At 51.4% G+C, this 19,315-nt stretch overlaps 1 protein-coding gene across 4 annotated transcripts in view; it reads right to left on the bottom strand.

The window, feature by feature from the left end:
* The window catches only part of SH3PXD2B (SH3 and PX domains 2B), an 84,805-nt gene that overhangs the window by 42,096 nt on the left and 23,394 nt on the right, over window positions 1-19,315 (bottom strand). For 3 of the 4 annotated variants that reach the window (XM_080398199.1, XM_080398200.1, XM_080398201.1), the window contains exon 3: window positions 1,951-2,026. In XM_080398199.1, coding sequence (XP_080254325.1) covers window positions 1,951-2,026 — 76 coding nt within the window. Of the gene's footprint in view, window positions 1-1,950; window positions 2,027-4,970; window positions 13,045-19,315 lie in introns of those variants that run through there. The other variant, XM_080398202.1, reaches the window with a different exon arrangement.

The following is a 19,315-nucleotide window of genomic DNA, read 5'->3' as shown; positions in this document are numbered from 1 at the left end:
CCTTGCTAGGGAGGTATGGCTCATCGTCCTGCGCTGGAGAAAGCCACCCGCTCCTGACCGCTCCGTGATGTGCAGCAAAGGCAACATGATTCCATGATTCCCACTTCTTAAATAACACAACTTTGCTGAAATAAGAGGACTTTGGAAGCTGCCCCATGAGGACAGGCAGATGCAAGATTATCCTTTTTTTCCAGTGGCTGTCTCCTGGTTGGAAGCAGGACACCATCCCGTGCTGGGATCTCCTCACCATATCACCTCTTACTGTGTGCTGGCACCTGAAAGTACAAGTGGTAAAGCTGCAGGTGCCAGCTGTCAGGCATCAACAGTCTCTCTCTTAGCTACTGCAAGCCACTGCAGAAATGAAACGTCAAGAAAAATTTCTGGGAGAAGCATGGACTAGTGGTTTTCGAAGTCAACACGTAACCACCTCTGAAAACGGTATTATTTAATCCTGTTGCATAAAGGGGACCAGAGCAAAGGGGCAAACATCTCTGCAGAGGACACACACACAAACACACAAGCTCCTCTAGAGGACGGTGATCCTAACTCCCCAAAACAGCTTTCTTACACAAGAGCCAGGCTTTATTTTCCAGCAACTTCAATCCCCCTTTTTTCTTCAATGGAAATCCCAGTGACATGCCTCTTAGCAAGGGGAAACTATTTCAACACCAAGAAGACAAAACAAATACTGATGAGTGTGCTGTGACAAGCAGTGCTCTGACCAGGCTTCCCAAGCCCCATCGCTGCCTTCCAAAAACAGCAGCATTTTGGTGGGAATTTTCTGCAAGTGCAGCACAGCCAAACTGTACATCCAATTTTTCCAAGTTATGCCCTTTGCCAATTTGCCTTCCATTTTTCCTCCCCACTCCTTGCTGGCAGGAGTACTTGTACAGCAAGGGGTTTTCTGCTGTATTAATGTTAGGTGTGCTTTGCTCTTGCTCATGTTACCATGCAAGGACAAGCCAGAATCAGAAATCCCTCTATGGGAAACCCAGACAAGACTCTCTTGCTCAGAAAGGGGCATAAATAATTTTCTTCATGCCACTCAGAGAAAAGTAAAACCCACTAAATGCCTTCCTGTTTCTAGAAAAGCCAGGAGGCAGTGCACAGCACAAAGGGCTGCACTAAATGGACCTGACAGTCACTGGAAGTGATTATGGTACCGTGACATTTCTAAATATGCCCACTAGCTACTTGGGGGTGGGGGTAAAGACAACTCTGTGGTCAAAGCCATTAGCTATGGGTGCATGAAAGACTCCCAGGGCCCCCTCAGGCTGGTTATTTTTGCAAGGCGTTTTAGTCTGGGTTTTTTTACCCCATGGCAGCAGCACCAAAGGGCAGCCGCAAGCAATCCCCCGCACCACAGTCTGCCACAGACCACTGCATTTGCTCCTTGGGCACACAAACCTCAGCTGCATGTTGGGCTGGCAGGGCACAAACCATGCCGCAGAAATCCTGTCTTTGAGCAACCAGTCCCCAACATCATGGGAGGAAGCCAAGGCTGTCAATCAGCTTGACTTCATACGTGGAATTCAGTTGTTATTTCCTTCTCTCTGGATGGCCCTTTGAGTTGCATGGGACAGGAAAAACAGCGTCTGGGAAAGCCTCACACCATCCTCAGCCCCGTGCCGTGCTGGCCAGCCCCTTCTGAAAACAAACAGGCTGCTGCAGGGCTTGCATCTGGCAGAAGTACAAGTGGGGTTGCTTAGCTGATGTCCTTCACTAATGACTTCTGGAGGGAGAGAGAATGACTGAGGGGTTTACCACTTGCTGGGCACACTGCTGACAAATACAGACGTTTTAATGGACACAGTGCAGGCCAGGAACATGTTATTCCCCAGATGGTTCAGTAGATAAGAGCTAAAGCACGTGTATGCTCTCACACAGACTGGGAAAAAGCTCCTGCCATGCCAAAACCAGCATGGTTTTTGCTGGAGTCCACTCGCCTACCTGGCAGAAAGGGGATGATCCTTTGCTTGGGGTCCTTCTGCCCTCCTTCCATTGGAAACTTGTCCAGCATTTGCATCTAGAAAAGAAAACGCAAGAGAGGTGATTAAAGTCAGTGATTACCTTGCACAACACAAGGCCACCCTCCCCAGGAGGAGGAGAAGGTTCTCCTAACCAGCAGCATCCTGAGACACTGTACACAGCACCATCAGCCAGAGTACAGTGACCTGCAGCACCAAGGGAAGCACATCCAAAGCAGTGCCAGAAGCACAAGACCTTAGCGTCATCTCCACTATTTTCAAGACATTTCTCACCACTGATGTTGCTCATCACCGTCATACTGCTCACCACGGGTGATTTATGTAACCTGCTTTTCTGCAACTATTAAGTTTCATGTTGATGGACCTCAGTCGCTCCTCAAAAAAGACGTACTTTAAGCTTATTTGCTCAAGCATAGCACAGCACTGACACAGTTCCTGGACTACAGCTGATTTGGACTCACAGCACCAGCTCGTGTTTGCCTGCAAAAGGCCATAAAGTTACACATCAAGTTTGGGGAACGCTTTGTGCTATGCAGGCTTTGCGGGATTAATGTTTTATGGGATCTTCAGCATTAAACAAATCATTTCCTGACTGACGCAACTGCATGTAGTACGTTTAGTCAGCAAAGAGAGGCGATAACCAGCTCTTGCTCTTGCTGGGTGCATGTACTGGTGTTCCAGCACATGCACACAGCTTCCTTGCAGCTGCTATGGTGCTTAATACCAATGTCCTGGCAGTATTCACATCCTCAGCATCTGATTTGCTTGGTCTTGCTGGAAAACACCATGTGGATTGGGCTTTGCACTTTACTCAGAGCAGAAGAGGAGGAAGAGCATGCCCAGCCACCCAGCCTGCCACTCAGATACTCCCTCCTTTGGGAGGAAGGGAGGGAGATGCAGACTCTCCCTTGTTTTCCCTGGAGCATGGACCTGAGCTCTGTCTCCCCTCACTAGAAGAGCTCCCTGGTCCCCAGGGTATTTGAAATGGGTCTTAACCTCTCCTGCTGGAGCTATCGCACTCTGCATAAATAATTAAGTGCTTATGGAAGCACTGGAGACAACCTGCCAGGAAAGCATCCTGAGCACCTACAAAGTCTAAACAGCTGTTCTCCTCTGGCTCAATTAAAGCGTTTCATACAAAGAGGAAACTATGCAACCGGAGAGCCTGAGCCGTTCATCCCATGAGAGGCACCTGCCGGCAGCCCTCGCCCAGCCTGGCAGCAGGATGGGCACCACAGAGCAGCCAGACACACAAGCCACGCTCCCTCCTGCCTGCTGCTCCGCCACGGAACAGCGCGAGTCCCTTCCCCACAGGGAGTCCACACAAGGCCAAACTCCTGGGTACTGACACCCCCTGGGATGTCTCCCACCTGGCTCCTTGGTTTTCATGGCTCTTGTTCTTTGGCACCTATTTTTCCACATGCTTTTTACAGGAGGTCTCTGCATCTAGCTAAAGGCTGTGGACTCCTCCATTGCTAGGCGTGAGTTTGTTTAAAGTGCTGTAATGCTAAAGCTAAGTGCTTTTTGTTGATATAGCCCTTGCATTTTTCTTTTTCTTGGACCTCAAATGCACCAGGATAAAATTTCGAGATTTGGTGGAGAGGGGACAGAAGGAAGGAGGCATTTGTCCTACGTTTTGAGAAGAAATAACTCCCCCAACACTCCCAAAGACAACAGGAAAACTGAAAGCAGCTCTCATTCTCTTCAAAATGAAATCAAGACAACTCAAAACCAGGATGACACAAAGCTCGAATGGACTGTGTTTACAACTTCTCGAAACAAATTTGAGAGCTTGTAACAGAGAAAATGACTCCAGACTCAGCAGTAACTGGGGACTGCGGTGACGTTCCCAGCAGCCACAAAGCGAGCCCAAGCCCAGCCGTCAAGGCAGGACTCGACTCCCCGAGGCACCACAGGCTCCCAGGGCAGCACCACTTCCCCAGCCTCCCTGGGCACGCAACTGCCTCCTCCTCTTCCCTCAACCCACAAAAATAAAGGATGACACCATATCCCTGTTACCCTGTAAAACACCCGTGTTGTGCTACGGCAGAGGTGCCCCCGGCCCCGCTCTTCCTGTGGGAAAGAGCTCGGGAAAGCTTGTGACTGGTAAAGGGTGAGCAAAACAAATTGCAAATGCCGCACATCTGATTGCTGTTAAGCAAGGCAATACTTGAGTCACTGGAAGCTTTCCCCTCCCCGCAGTTTTGAACGCGAGCTGAGGATCTCTCACTCCCAGGAGCACCGTGAGCCTCCAAGGCACAAACGGTGCAAGCTGTTTTCTCCCGTATGCACGTGCCTGGGCTGTGCCTCTGGCCAGATCAGCTCCCAACCATGTGATCCCATCAAACCCGGCCAGAACTCCAGAACCTCAGCCCAGTTCTCCATTTCCTTTTGCCTGACAGAGGCAGAGCCTCTTGCAGAGGCTGCTCAGCAAGCAGGAGGAGATGTGGGGACCCCCTCACTGCAGCCACCCTGCTCTGTTCCAGCCCAGCCCAGAGCCACCAGCATCACCCCAGCCAGACCTGTCCCTGTGCTGCCTGCTGTGGTTTGGTACCACCACACCTGTGCACTCACAAGCTGCTATCTATTCTCTTGCTAGAAGGAGGAAAAAAGGTTGCAAGGTGCCTGGAGCACCCTCCAGCACACACAGAAAGAGCAGAAAGCAGGGAAGGAGCAAGTCAGAGGGGTCAGTCCCACCCAGCCTGGCTGCCACATCACGCAGCTCTGGAGAAGGCAGCAGCAAATACTCGTGCATCAGTTTCACTAGGCATAAGCCTGTGGTTAAGGAACAGCAAAAAAACTCACTCCAAAAAAGCCAAGCCCAGTGCTGGCAGTAACCACGGCAGGCAGTTCGTGTTAGTGAGATACAGGCGCACACAGCTGCAGAAATCCAGTCCCCAGGTCACGGACTGATAGCTCCTCCATAGCACCAGACACACAGAAAAAGCATAGAACAGTGATGGGAAAAGGTCAGCTCCAGACCTGAGAGATGCTACCAGAGAGCCAGAGGAAGCCAGCTGGCAGGTCTCTAGGTTTTCAGGCTCCCTGTGTCCTTTCTGGCCCATCTTCCTCCTGCTGATTGTGCAGGACAGGGACTACAGCACAGGTGGTGACACTGCTCTTGCCCAGGAAAGCCAAGGACAGCAGGCACAGCTCTGGAAAAGGGATGGAAAAAAGGTAAAAGTGCAGCAACCCCACAAGCCCAGGGAGAGGGACACTCAAGCATCACAGTATGGCCTTCAGAAACCGAGGCGTGCCAGAGACAAGGCAGGGCAGGTCTCCTGGGAGAGCATCTTTCTCCCCAGCCGTGGCAGGGAAACGTGCTCCCCAGCAGGCAAGGTACTGTGGAAGGGAGGCAGCCGGCATGGGGAGAGTCCCACAAATCATCTCAGTGGCAAGGGTTTCCATTTGAGCTCCAAACAAAGCTGCACACATCACGTTCCCAGGAGGGAAGACTTGCCCAGCCATCCAAGATCCTGGGGAGATGGGGAGACGGGGCAGGCGAGCGGCAGCCTCACCCATCCCTTCGGAGCACAGCTTTCCCTGCTGAGACAGGAGTGTGCAGGGAGGCCAAGTCTGGCTCTCAGCAATGCACTCAGCCAGCTCGGGAAGAAAAATGAAGGAAAAAAGAAAAAAATAACTCTTATTGTTTATCTCCTTCCAAGATTATTTTAAAGTATTTCTGATAGCATCTTATTTTTTAAAAGAAATAATAAAAAAAATATCGGAGCAAATACCCTTGAAAGTGTTTTGGTGTGTTTTTATTACGCAGTAAGCTGCAGTATCCCACTTTTCACCAATTCCTTTCCAGCAGAGCAGGTACCACACGGCTGCCAGGCCCTGGCTCCCTAAGCCAGGACTGGGGCACGGATGCCCAAGAAGCACATCCAACCCGCAGCCAGGCTCCCCACAATGGCACGCCAGGACAGGGCATGTTTATCCCCATTTATCTCCACCACCGATTTATCTTATCGATTAGCTGTTTTTCTTATTAACCAAGAAACGTCTGGGCAGTGAGTCTTTCCAGAGTGAGCCACAGCTGAAGGTCCACATGATGGGAACGCTGTCCCCACAGCCGAGCTGTCCATTAACTGGGCAGGCGATAAAGCTGGCGGGGCCACCCCGGGAGGGCGAGCCTTTCAAAAGCAGCTTTGTATCACCAGCTAACACATCGCTAGACAGCTTCTTCATTAACAGGAAACTTGTAAGATAATATCCTAATTGAATCAATTAAGAGTGCTGTGGGCTGCAGGGATCCTAGGGAGAGGGGAATGTATGTGCTCAGCAGTGTTCCCGGGAAGCAGAGCATCCAGGAAGGGCTTTGTGAAAATAAGAGCTGATGGTGTAATGCCAGAGGGATACACCATGGTGTAATGCCAGAGGGATACACCATGCAGACGGTGTAACCCCAGAGGGGTACATCTGCTGGAGGAGCAGCACCCCAGGTCTAACAGCCTGCGAGTGGGCCGTATAGCTTCCCATCTGGAATCAAACTCCGAGAAATCTCTGCGGTGGGGGGGTGGGGGAATAAATAAAATAAAAAAAGAAAGAAATAAAACCACCAAAAAGCAACACCTCAAGCCAAGTGCCAGCAGGTCATAAGGTGTGTCACTGCATCATCACTTTGCTTCTCCTCCTCTGCTCTCCACCACAAAGAGGAAAAGTTTTCCCCTCTAAAATATAAAGGTGAGGGGAAAAAATTATTTTTCATTTAAATCTGATCCAGTGGAAAGAAAAATGGCAAACACAGAGGTCCTGCGTTCCCCTGATAACGATGAACCAGAAGGCCATGGAATTACTCTTGCAGCGAGCCCTCTGCAGCCGGGGGACTGTGGGACTCGCTTTTGCCGAGCTGCTCTGAGGCGCAGGCTCTCCCCTACCCAGCGTCAGGGCTGGCGTGGCACTTGCCATGGCTGCAGAAGAGAAAGCAAGCCTTTGCCAGCTCATGGAGGGGATGGTGGCTCACATCACTGAACAGCAAGCCACAGCAGCAGAGGCTGGGGGGTGATGAAATACCCAGGCAAGGAGAGCAAACTCTTCCACTCTTGCACAACACCAGGAGCTGATGTCGGAGCCAGGCTGTAAGCCGTAATCACAGGCATGGGGTGAGGGAAGTTGTTCCCTTCTCTTATCGAGAGGATTTGCTTTGCCTGTGTTGACGAAGGTTGAGTGTAAAACCGCATTCCTCCTCCTCGGTCTAGCAAGAGAGGGTTGACCTAATCCATGCCTCCACCAGACATGCCTGTTATCCAGAGCACAGAAGTCAGCTTTTGACAGCACCCAAAGGGGGGTGGGTGTGTAAAAAAAAAAAATTCAACAAAAGGCTTCAGAATCTGCCAAGTGCACGGCAGCAGAATCACAGGAGACTCTTTGTAAGAGCAACAGCCTCCCCACTGAGAGAAGGCAGCAGCTTGCCATGGGGGAAAGATGGGCCAGAGCCAAGTCTGCTCTCATCCCACACTCCCAAACTCCCTGTCGGCCCCATTCCTCATGAAAGGGGAGAATGCTGCAGGCAGCCAGGCACACCACATGCCCCACTGTCCCCATGGCAGCGAACTCCAGATCGGGACATACACGTGGACCGCTCACTCTGACCTCCATGTGCTCAGCAGGGCATTAGTCAGGTCTCCTCTTACAGGAAGAAGAGTCGTCCTCCAAATTTGATTCACCAAGGGACAGCATCCCACTGATTCCCAAATGCAGTGGGGGAAAGGGATGCCGATCCCAGCAATTGCCTGCTGTCACGGCAGCACCCCCAGACCCATGGGGACATGACAAGGGACACAGCTGCACACTGAGAAGCAGAGACTTTGCAAACATGCTCCTGCAGATCAAAGCACCCTTGTACCCTGGAGCCAGCAGGTTTGAGGAACATCTGCCAAGCAGATAGTCCGGGAAAGAGAACAACATCTGGCAGTGGGTCACAGACTACTAATGTTTAGTCTCATTGCAATCCTACAAGAGGCACCTTCCCTGCATCTGCGTGGCCTGTCTGTGAAGAAACAGGAGGTGCAAACACAACAGCCCAGAAGACAGAAGGACCAACGTGGAGCAAGCTCAGAACCCAAGTGTGGCGATGCCTCAGGAGGTCAAGCCTGGGGAAGGACTCCACTGGTGCAGCACCACGTAACGCCCATTCAATTGCCAAAGCCAACTGGCTGCTCAAAGACAGGAACGGGAGCTGAAGGGCAGCACAACAGAGCGGTTCCTTCATGACCACAGTTTCTCCCCAGCCCTGGCTCTTCTGGTGCAAGGGATGAGTCCAAGCGCATTTTAGACCAGGCAGAGGCAATCCTGACTTCCTCAGCAGTAGGAAATGGCATCACAGAGGCTGAATTGTGAAAACCTGATGGAAAACTTTAAGCCCTGCTCAGCAGTAGACAAAAAAAGAATTAACTGAGCTCAGAGAAAAAAGGGCTACACAAACTGGCAGCAGCTGCCACTGCAAGAGAAATTTCCTATGAAATCACAGGAAGCATTAGACAGAGGGAGACACTGGTGCCTGTGAATAGCCCACAGCCATGGAGAGGGCAGCAGATGCAGGGTTAGGCAGGATGCATCCCTCTGCCCACGCTGCCCCCCAGCCCCGGGCAGCCCCTGGACCCGGCCGCTGCCAGCTCTGGGCTACCCCGAGTGCTTGCTTGCACCAAACCCAGGGATGCTGGCGGGCTTCTGCCTGCACGTGGAGGCTCGGAGGATGCGGCAGCTTCGCATCCCTAGGTTTGGTCCAATGGTCCCCCAAAAGCAGTCAGGCAAAAAAAGCTTCCATGGGCCAGGATAGGAGATGTTTCCAGCCTGAGCACGCACTGATTCTCCAAGCAGAAACCTCAGCGGTGCTCAGCTCCAGTGTAAGCGAGCGAGACCACGATGGGCACCGCACGCTCAGCAGGGCTGCCAGGATTCCCAGTGAAGCAGGCACTTGGCCCCACTTCTCTAACCCCCAAAAGCCTTTAGAAACCTCAGTGTAACCTCCTGTTTTATCATCCAGCCTTGAAACTTAAACCCCCAGAAATCACTGGAAGATTATCATGTTTGTTTATTAGCGATGAGAGAATGGGAGTTTCTAGTTGCCTATATCACCATCGCAGTCAACACCATGCGCCAATTGCACTAGATGGGTAAAGGAGAGGGTCATGTAAAGAGAAAGAGAAACATCCTCCTTTCCAGAGAGGTCCTTCTCTGGTCAAGCCAGGCCCTGCTCCCACAGTGATCTCTGTGTCTGTTCTGTGCTCATCTACAAACCTTGTTTCCAAGAGCATTTAAAAAATATTTTTTAAAAATCATGCTTTAAGACATTCAAAGCCTGTATGTTTTCAAAAGCAGCAACTAGCTCTGGGTACCCATTCTGAAGCATCCAGAAATGAGAGGGCAGACAAAGCTGCATCTTCCCAAAACCCAGCTCCAGTAAGGCATCAGGTGAGACCCTGAGATAGTGGGATCCAAAATCACCACCCATTTTTGGATGGCCCAAACAGCTCCTGAAAAACACTGCTTGCCTTCTCTCTTTTTGTAAGCCTGCCAAGAATATATTTGGGAGAAACTAAGGAGAGAATTTAGCGTTTAAAAAAAGAAAAAGAAACCCGCAAATTTGGAGAAGAGCACCAAGCAATCTCTTATTTATACAGCCTCCTCACAGAGTTGCTGATCCCTCTGTCTGCTTCGTGGGTGATTAAAATACATCACTTGTTACATTTGATTCATTGGTGCTGAATCCTGGAAGTCATCATTCTCTTTACAGTACCTTACTAATCCGTTTTCCACTTAATTTCTGATAATTGCAGCCTCTAGATGGCATTAGGCTGGGTAGGCAGGTCCCAGGCTGCTCAGATGAGCACTGAAAGCTGCTGCACTCCGTGCAGGCACCCGGAGCAGAGCATCAGCACCACCAAACAACCAGTGCAGCATCCATAACTCACACGGCAACCCAGCTGCGGGAAATGACTCTTGCTGGTAGACATGCTTGGGAACAGAGCAGCAACACCCGAGGGTGACGCTGGCCTGCACCGCTTCCTCTTTCCATCCCGTCCATGGGAACGTCCCTCCAGCACAGCTGGGGCTGTGTCACGCAAGGAAGTACCCCTGGAAGGAGCCTTGGCATGGCAGAGCTATGCCACCTGCCCCAGCCTGGTGCAAAAGACCACAGAAGCACCACCCCAACCCTCGCTGGAGCTGTCACAGCAGCAGCAGCTGTGGAGAAGGCTGCAGAGTTGATTCATGTTCACCCGCATCCTCCTCTCTAGCATCCCCAATGCAGGCACGCTCAGAAGACCGGGAAGTCATGAGATTTAGTTTCTGTTGTGGAAATGGAAACAACGGTGAAGAAATACCAATACATTTGTCCTATTTCGCGTGTCGATCAGCCGAGGCGCAGTATGGGGGAGGGCTGTGCTCAAACACTACAACAGATCTAGTTTCACACCTAACAGTGCTTCACACCAAGAGACAACCTTCAGTCAAGCATTTCAGCAATGGGTCAGAGAGAGACCTTAGCACAGGCCACCCCACTCCGAGCTGCACGCTTGCCGAAACCTCCAGATGACTTGTCCCTAGCTTCTCCCCCAAACAGTTCATGATCTGACATCTCTTCAACCCCTCCCTTCCAAAAAACCTTCCCCGCTCTGCATGAGAAGCAGACCAGCGTACATTCCACTCCTGAAATTAATGCAAAGTTTTAAATCTGTGGCAGGCCCAAACGTGATGAGACAAAGGACGAGGCATTTGAGCTACAGGCAGGGCTGCAAAAGCTGCAGTCCTACCACTCGGGAGAGCACTGCTGGTCCAAAACACCAGCCTCATGACCGTCCTCTTGCATCAGACTTCTTGCTAACCATCTATTTTCCCTGTTGTTCCCTCCCTAAATACAAGCCCCATCTTCCAGGCGAGCAGTCAGTAAAAAGACCAACGTGGAAAGGTTTTTGTCTCCACACAAGGTGGGTTCTGTCCATCAAGAGCAGCTCCGCAGCAGCCAGTGCAATCACACAGGTGAAAAATGAGACACTGCAAACCCCTGAGGTTTCACTGCTAAAACCAGGGTCTCCATATGAAAAAGATACACCTGAGTCCTTAGCATGACCATGCTCCTTTCCACCCTCTCCCACCTGACACAAGAACTCTCTGTTTAGCAAAGACAGGAGCTGACGGAATGCTGGAGCCCTGGGGGAGCAGCCCCATGGACAGCATGAAGCAGCCCAGCCGCTGCGTGACCCCCCCAGCATCCCCACCCCGCCTCCTCCCGCACCAGCACTGCATCTCCCCCATGGTGCACGCTGTCCTGGCGGTCCTCCAGTTACAGCCAGGGTGGGATTTAAAGATGCCAGCAGTGTCCAGAAACCCAAGCTGGGTAGGAAGCCTCTGCAGGCAGCGTGTGCCCACGGCCAGCGCGGGGACGTGCGGGGGCTGGCACAGGAGCCTGGCACTGCCACCACCGGCACGATGGCAGGAGAGGACTCGGAGCACTTCTGCGTCCAGACAGTCCTTGCCAGAGGGCCAGGGCTTGCCAAGAAACTCCGCTTATTGCAAAACCAGAACGCTGCTGCTCAGCGATGTCTGATGGAGGAGGCCAGCCCTCGCAGCTCACGGAGGGATTGATGCACTTAGCGGGGCAGGGCTGAGCGAGCGCCCAGCGTCAAGCTGAGTTATGGGGAGCGCCGCGGGGAGCCTTTGGGACTGCAGAAAGCGAGATGCAATGCAACTGCAGCGGGAATGCTATCCTAACCCGGGACAGCCACCCTTCGCCAGGGCCCGGAGCCAGCAAACACAAGAGGCACCACGGAGGAGCCCCAGCAGCAGGCAAAGTGCAGCAACCCTGCTGCTTTCTGTACATTTAAACACGAGAACGCAGATTTCACATAAAATTCCGTCCAAACCACATCCCTTGAACTGCACCTGCCTTTTTAGGATCCAACCAGAATACCAGAATAAATCAAGCAATGCTAAGGTTTTCCAGCATAACCAAACAGAAGGAGCACGGACCTTGGCTGCACCCTAATCTCAGAGCTCTTCTCCCAGTGCAATCTCACCACGGAGACACGAGAGAAAACCTGAAAAGCCTCTTGGCCAAACGCACCGACTGATAAAAAACAACCAGGGGTTTGGGGCTGAAAGCAGCCACCTGTGGGCAGGTGGAAATAGCCGTCCCCGCCACGTAAACCTCAGAGCTCCCTGGGAACTTTCCAACCCGGCTTTTTTATTTCCTGGAGGTGGGCGGATGGGTGGGAGCGGGAGAGGAAGGGGACTGGAAAATGCTGATTTGCCAAGAAGAAAGATCAGCAGAAGAGTATCCATTTCCATTAACGTTTCAATTTGAAGGGTAAAACCTAACCATTAAAATTAAAAGGAATTTTATTAATGTTTTAAGTGACTCATCAAGGGGAAAGCTTTTTTAAAAAAAGATTAATAGCAAAAACCAAAGAGAACGTTTTACGCATACTGAACTGAGTTTCTTTGCTAAAATTTAAACACTACCTTTCCTCCCAGCTTAGGACAAGGAAAGCTCACCATTTGGAAGAGCTGCACAGCTTCCCAGCTTGGCACTCTGCATGGCCAGACACAGAGCCTTCTTCAGTGGCCATCTCAGCAGCATGTGCGCAGTTACAAAATACGGGATTACAACTTTCTGCTGACTGAGACTGGGTAAGAACTCCAAGATTTTGGGTCCCTACCAGAGATGCTGGTAGTTTCCACATCCCACAGCTCCCTAAGCCAGGAGAGGGGCAATGCCCACTGCCAGCAGCATCTCTACAAGCAGAAAATCTCCAACAGGGAGGAAGATCCATAACTTAATTTTCTAAAAAACAGCATTTCCTCCATTTTTAGCAGTATTTTTTTCCTGGGGGCAGGGGATAAACCCACACAAAATTAAAAAAAAAAAAACAAAACCACCAAAAAAACCCAAATGGCAGCTGCACTCTGCAAGGGTGAACGCCTCGGCCAGCCCCACCAGCAGCCCCCGGGATGGCTCTGCAGTGCCTGGGGCAGGCTGCCCACCTACCCGAGAGTGAAGCTGCACAATGTAGTTGAACCCACTGAACTTTTGCCTGCAGCACAAGACGGGGAGTCATCTCACCTCCATCCTCCTCCTCCTCCTCCTCATTCCTGGCCCTCCCAGCCACAGGGATGTGGGCTGCTTTGCTGCCAGCTTGGGGAGGGGGGGATCAGCCCCAGAGGGGTCCCAAACCCTCTTTGCACCCAAACTGCTCACCGAGGGAGGCATTTCTCAAAGTCTGCTACAAAAAAAATATCTTTTTCCTCTCCAAAAAGGTCAAGTAGCAGGTCAGGGCTGATGGTAAATGATCAGCAAGCTGAGCTTGCAGAGGAAAACAGAAGCACAAGGAATTCTCCTGAAGGTGCACAACAGCACCTTCTGTATTAAAAAATACCTGGTTTTACTAATTTAACATGGTATCAGCACTGAAAAATGACACTCAAATGAAAGCTTTCTCTTGCCCAAACTGTAAATATTCTATAAAAAGCAGTATTAAAACAATAAATTCCCCAACCTTAATTACACCTCCCAAACCTAATCTCCAAAATCTAACTTCCATGCTGCCAGGTAAAGACATCATTTATAATTCACTACTCAGTGACTCAACCCTATTGCAAAGGCCTCAAGGTATAGCACCAATAAGGCAGAAAGGCTCAGGAAGGTGGAATTAAGACAGGGAAAATACTGGTGGCTTCATGCTGCCAGCTCATAAGGGAGACCATTTTTCATGTAGGTTATTGCTCTCATTGCAATCCTAGATAACACCAGAATATAAAAGTTACCATAAAACAGGGTGTAGAGCAGCATCCCACAGCCCGGGGATGTGCAGAAGCCACGAGGTGATGGGAAGATGAGCAGAAGGTGTGCCATGCATCCAGCAGCACTGCAACACTCCCGCGGCAGTGGAGAAGCAAAGCCGCAACTGCTGGCCAGAAAACCAGAGTCACCGTGGCACCGCAGAGGGGATGGGCTGGCTGCCGGAGCCCTACAGCATCCACCCCTGGCACCACATCATGTTTTCCCCTCTCCATTTTCTGGTTAACGAGGTCCCCCTTCCCACTGCCGGCTGGCTGGAAGGCATGAATCACAGAGGAAGGGCAGATCCTGCACACCCATCCTTCTCTCCCCGCACCGTCTGCCCTAGTGCAGCCTCACCGCCGCTGGCGCAGACCTGCCTGCCTTGTCCCTTCCGCAGGATGCCAGCCATGTACCCAGGAAAAGCCCGTGCTGGGTCCCAGCGATGGGAACAAGAATGCAGACAATCCCCAGGGCAGAAAGCATGTAGAAGGGGAAAAAACATGCAAGGAAAGTAAGAGGAAAGGAGCATCACTTCTCAGATGGAGCAGAGTGCTGGGAAGGGAGAGCAGGTGGCTGAGTTCTTCACTTGTCCCCAGGCCCACCAGGACCCCAGGGAGATCACTGCAGAGGTCCACACCTCACGTTGCAAGGGGATTCCAAGATTGCAAGAAAGCACTTTCAAAAGCCAGCATGGGAGCGGTGATTTGCAGCACTGTGGTGGACCTGTGACAGCCCGATGTAATCAAATGAAAGACAGAAAAGAGATATCAAGACTGCAGAAAAACACCTTGTCCCTTCAGCTTTATCACCTCCCTCTCAAGGGCAGGACAAGCCCAAAACCACCATCTCCCTCTGTCTCTCCCAGCTCTCCCACTCACCGTAAAACTACACAGATGCTTCAACTTCTTAGATGCCCACAATGTGTGTGTGGTACATGCTACAGTCTGTACTGTATCATACAGATTTAGCAATATAAATGGGTCCTGGCCATTTTACTAAAAATTCAGCACTCTGAGATACAGACAGAATCCTTTGCACTGATTTACTGCTATCCATCCTCAGCTCCTCCCCAGGCAGCATCCGTCAGCTTGAAACTGGTTCATTTCAGATCCAGGGCTGCTGCCATGTACATGATATAAATTGCAGGTCTTTCCACCAGAAAACTGAGCTGCATTAGATTGATTAAGAGCACGATGGAGATGCTGGGCTCATGCCAGCACATACCCAGGCAAACCTCATCAAACCCCCCAGCCACAACGGGTTCCTGGCACCTCCCCAGGGACTGACCCCATGGGCAGCAGGCAAAAGGGGGACCACCAGGGAGCTCCTGGTCTCCTGGGGACCCTGCTCAGCCCTCCCAGAACAGGGCAGCTGAATTTCCAGGGCTTTTTCATTAAGCAGCTAGGCATCGGAAGGGCATTAAATCACCCCTGAGACAGGGAGAGGGGTATAACCCCTCACCTTATTTTGCAAGACATCTTTTAAACATGGCATTACTGACAGCCTCACCAAATAAGACCACACTAGATTATCAGCAAGAGATCTTAGCTCGGTCCCTGAGGAGGTGAAACTTTTAACCCCCCCATCTTTCTGCCTGCCCCCTCCAAGGGTTGCACTCAGCACAGGCTCCCCTCCGGATCGCACCCACCAAGCGATGCTTTGTGTGGGACGTACTTCCCCAGGGCTGGGAAGCAAAGGCTGCAAACGCTGTCTCCTCCGGTTGCTCTGCCAAGTTTCCAGAGGGAAGGAGACCAGGGGGTGTCAACAGGGATGAATGAACAGAGCCAAGGCTCTGGAAACAGCCCTCCTTCGCCACAGGGCCACCACAGCAGCGCCAGGCGATGAACCTGGGAACAAGAAGGGACCATCTGATGGGAGCAGGCGGAGGTGAGAGCCAGGAGGCGAGTGGGAGCTCTCGAGGCTCACCGCAGACCAGCAAGCAGCAAAACTGCTCTGGAGGCAAGGGGGAGGATTGCAGAAACCTGGCGAGGGTGCAGACACAGCCTGCGGAGCTGCACGCTTGGAACAAAACTGAAAGGGCAAATGCTAGCCACCAGCTTGGAATAACCCAAAAATCAGCGTGCTGTTCCCAGCAGCTGCTGGAGAAAGGCTTTCGCTGTGAGAATTGAAATTTTTTTCCGCCGCAGACGCGCGCTGCCCAGTGCTGCTGCAGCCGCCCCAGGTGCGCGCTGGCCCTGGGAACTTCCATCCAACACCGGCTCTCCGGCAGGACGGGCTGCCGCTTCCCAGGGCAGGCACAGCTTCCAGCAGCTCGCAGCCCCGCTCGGCTGGCAGGCACAGAGCGCAGCAGCTAGTCAGGGTGCCAGCTAGAGCCAATTATAACTCCACTGACCTGCCTTGGCGCTAGCATGCACGGGAACACACTGGCTCCCGGCTGCCAAATGCTGGAAAGCTATAAATGGGAGACATTTGGAGACAGAAAAAATTAAGGAGCCAACCTTTAACTAGGCTGAAGTGCATTGGACTGTACATGTTCTCTGCGGAAGGAGAGAGGAGGGGAGGAGAATGGTGAAGATCTTAGATGCGCTGCTGGAAAAATAGCAGCTCAGGGCTCTCCGTGCAGTCTGGGCACGGAAGAAAATATAGTTTCTGGTGCTTTGTAGCAGGAACCTCACTGTAGGAAGCTGTGGGGAAGCTCACGCAAGGGCCTGCCTTTCACGATCCAGCTGCCTACGAGCAAGATCCCGGTTATTTATTTTTGTGGCGGGGTGAAACCATGAAGTACATTGCACACGCAACTGCACAGAATTTTGCTGAACTCTATAAACCCTGGAGAAAAAAAGAAATCCCCCAAGTGTTGAAATAAGATTCCTGTTACGAAATAGCTATCGAAAGAGCCCTGTTTACAATCCCTGGACACAAAAAGACATCCATCTCGCGCAGCCGCAGCACAGCCGAGCTGCCTTAGGGCTTTTTTCATCAAAGAGGCCGCCGGGACCAGGCAGAACCCAGAAGAGAGGTGAACCGTGCATTGCCTCGGCTTGCGTTCCCACCTGAAGGAGCCTCGTGCTGCTCGGGGGACATTACTCGGCACACTCGCCTCTTGCTTTCCACATTTAGAGAATTAAGATAACACTTATTCCACCTTTGCAAACCCGTGCCCTGCCAGGAGCCCAGCTTAAAGAGCAGAAGAGGAGGAGGAGTGGTGCAGGTGGAAGAAGTCGAGCACAGGGCTCGCAGTACTGGAAGCAACGCACAAGGCTCATCTTAATTTTTCAAGAGTCCAACTGCCTGAAACAGCCTAATGAGAACAATTCCTCCCTGCGTGCCAGCTAGTGCCTTCTGAGCCTGTTTTGATGTAGCCTTTTATTTAAAAACAGCCTGAATTACTAAGATACTGACCTTATCCCCCTCCTCATCTTTGCCGGGTGGCTGCATGTACACAACAGGGGAGAACCCCCTCCAGAAGGGCTAATCTGTCTCCCATGTCAAGACAACATGCACAGACCATTGCCTCCTGCCAATTTTCTCATAAAAGCAGGCACCACTTCAACAGCCTTTTTTGTGCGTGTGAGAGAGTGTGTGTGTGTTACACACAAAGCTTTTGGCCTAAAGGCTGCAGGACTCACTCCAAGATGACACTGCTCCAGGTGGGTCAAAGCTGAAAGTTTCCAGCTAAGAACCTGAAGGATTTGTTAAACATATGGACAAACGAGAGGACTGGGAAACACACTCAATGCACATGCAGAAAGGAGTCGGGGAGAGAGCCAGAGCCATTTTTCAGGTCGCTTAACATTTTCAATTCTTCTGTGTCTGAATCATGCAACAAGCACGCTCACACCAGCCTACATCATGTCTCCATCCCTGGGCTCAAAATTAAACCTTTGTGCAGAGGAGCAGCTACGCAGCATCACCTTCTCCTACAGCCTTCAGCTAGGACAAGGGCTGAAGGGAAAGTTGCTGACTGCAAGGGGAAAAGCCCTGGGGTAACCTGTCCCCAAGGAAGACACCCCTGAATGGCAATTCGATTTTTAAAGGCTTGCAGCTCCCTGCCAGAGGAGAAGCTATTGCTTCAGTGGCGAGAAGGCAGGACATGCCATGAATGGCAAAGCCTGCTCCAAGAGGGAATTTTGAGACCTGGCTCCATCACAGCTTGCAAGCAGCTCACTTTGTGACCGACGGGATCCAACCGGCTGTGGAGTCACAAGCCTTGCTGTCCAGGACACAAAGCAGGACAGGACAGAAAAGAGCCAGGCACAGGCTCCCGACCGGGGAGAGAGCGGCTGCAGCCGAGAGGCAGAGGAGGCAGGGGACACGAGTGGGGCTCCTGCCCAGGGAAAGCTCAGGGCTCTGGTAATAGTGGGAAAGCTGTAAAGGGTCAGGTTTGGATGTAAGGACGTTTTAGGAACACAGCGAGACAACAGTGGCTCTTGGTCACATGAAGACTTGCAATAACTCCCATCGTGGCTGATGAGCTCATAATTACAGAGCAGGGAAAAAATGTTTCTTTTTGGGGGTTTCCACAAAAAAACACAAAATACAAGCCAGTATCTGTTCTCTAACCAACAGTGTCGCTTCTTACAGCCAATGGTTTCAAGAGAACCCTTCCAAGAGCCTTGTTAACCTCCTCCCAAGTGATACATCCAATGTGATCCAGCGGAGCCCTACAGTCACTGCATGGCTCTTCCCTTGCTGGCAGGGCTGGAAGCATCTCTCAGGCCCGCAGGACCCTGATCCTCTATCTCTGTCCACTGGAGAAAGCCACTCATATATCTGATTACCAACTTCCATGCCAGCCAACATTTCCAGTGTACCTGCCAGCCCCAATTAGTGTCCAGAATACAACTGGCATCCAAGCAAGCACCAATCTCCCTGCCTTTATTTCTTAGGAACAGCATCCATCTGCTCCCAATAGCTCACATCTGGCATACTGAGTGTTTCACAAAAGAGCCTCAGTCTTATTAGAAGAAAATCATTCCTCCAGCCAAGAAATTCATGCAGAACTGAGTTCAGTATTTGTAGTTACAAATTTACTACAAATCAGTTACCCAGGGTTTCAAACTTCAGAATTACAATTTCATCTAGGGGTTTGGTTTTTAATCCCTAAAAGGTTGCTCTTATGTACACCACCTTGTGATGGAAAACATCTACGGATAAAGCAAGGAGAGGTGGTAGGAACCTGAGCACAGAGGATCTACACAGCAAAAATGCACCTGAGCGCTGCCTAGGTGGCTGAAAGGCTTCCTCCTGCAACGAGCAGTGTATAGGAGGTGGAGGTATTCCCTTCCCAATTCCACCAGCTGGCATAGTACACCAAGCCTTCCTGTGATGGCCCCAGAGCAGGAAAGGGTATGACCTGTGCGCTTCTCCAGGGATGAGGGACACCGCTTCATCTGCTCAAAACGCTGGATGGAGACCAGGAGGAAGCAGCCTCTGCCTCATGCTGGGACACATGAGCTGAATTGTGGAACAACAGTCAGTCACCAGCCCTTAGAGATGAGGTGACAATCTCCTGTGTGACTGCACGTGGCCCCACGGTGTGGAACTGGACAAAAAGAGGAGGTCTTGCCACCCTTGGAAGAGA

The sequence above is a fragment of the Falco punctatus genome (genome assembly GCF_963210335.1).
Source record: "Falco punctatus genome assembly, chromosome: 8".
Classification (NCBI taxonomy): domain Eukaryota; kingdom Metazoa; phylum Chordata; class Aves; order Falconiformes; family Falconidae; genus Falco; species Falco punctatus.
The sequence above is the reverse complement of the archived record's forward strand: the minus strand, read 5'-3'. Positions and strand labels throughout refer to the sequence as shown.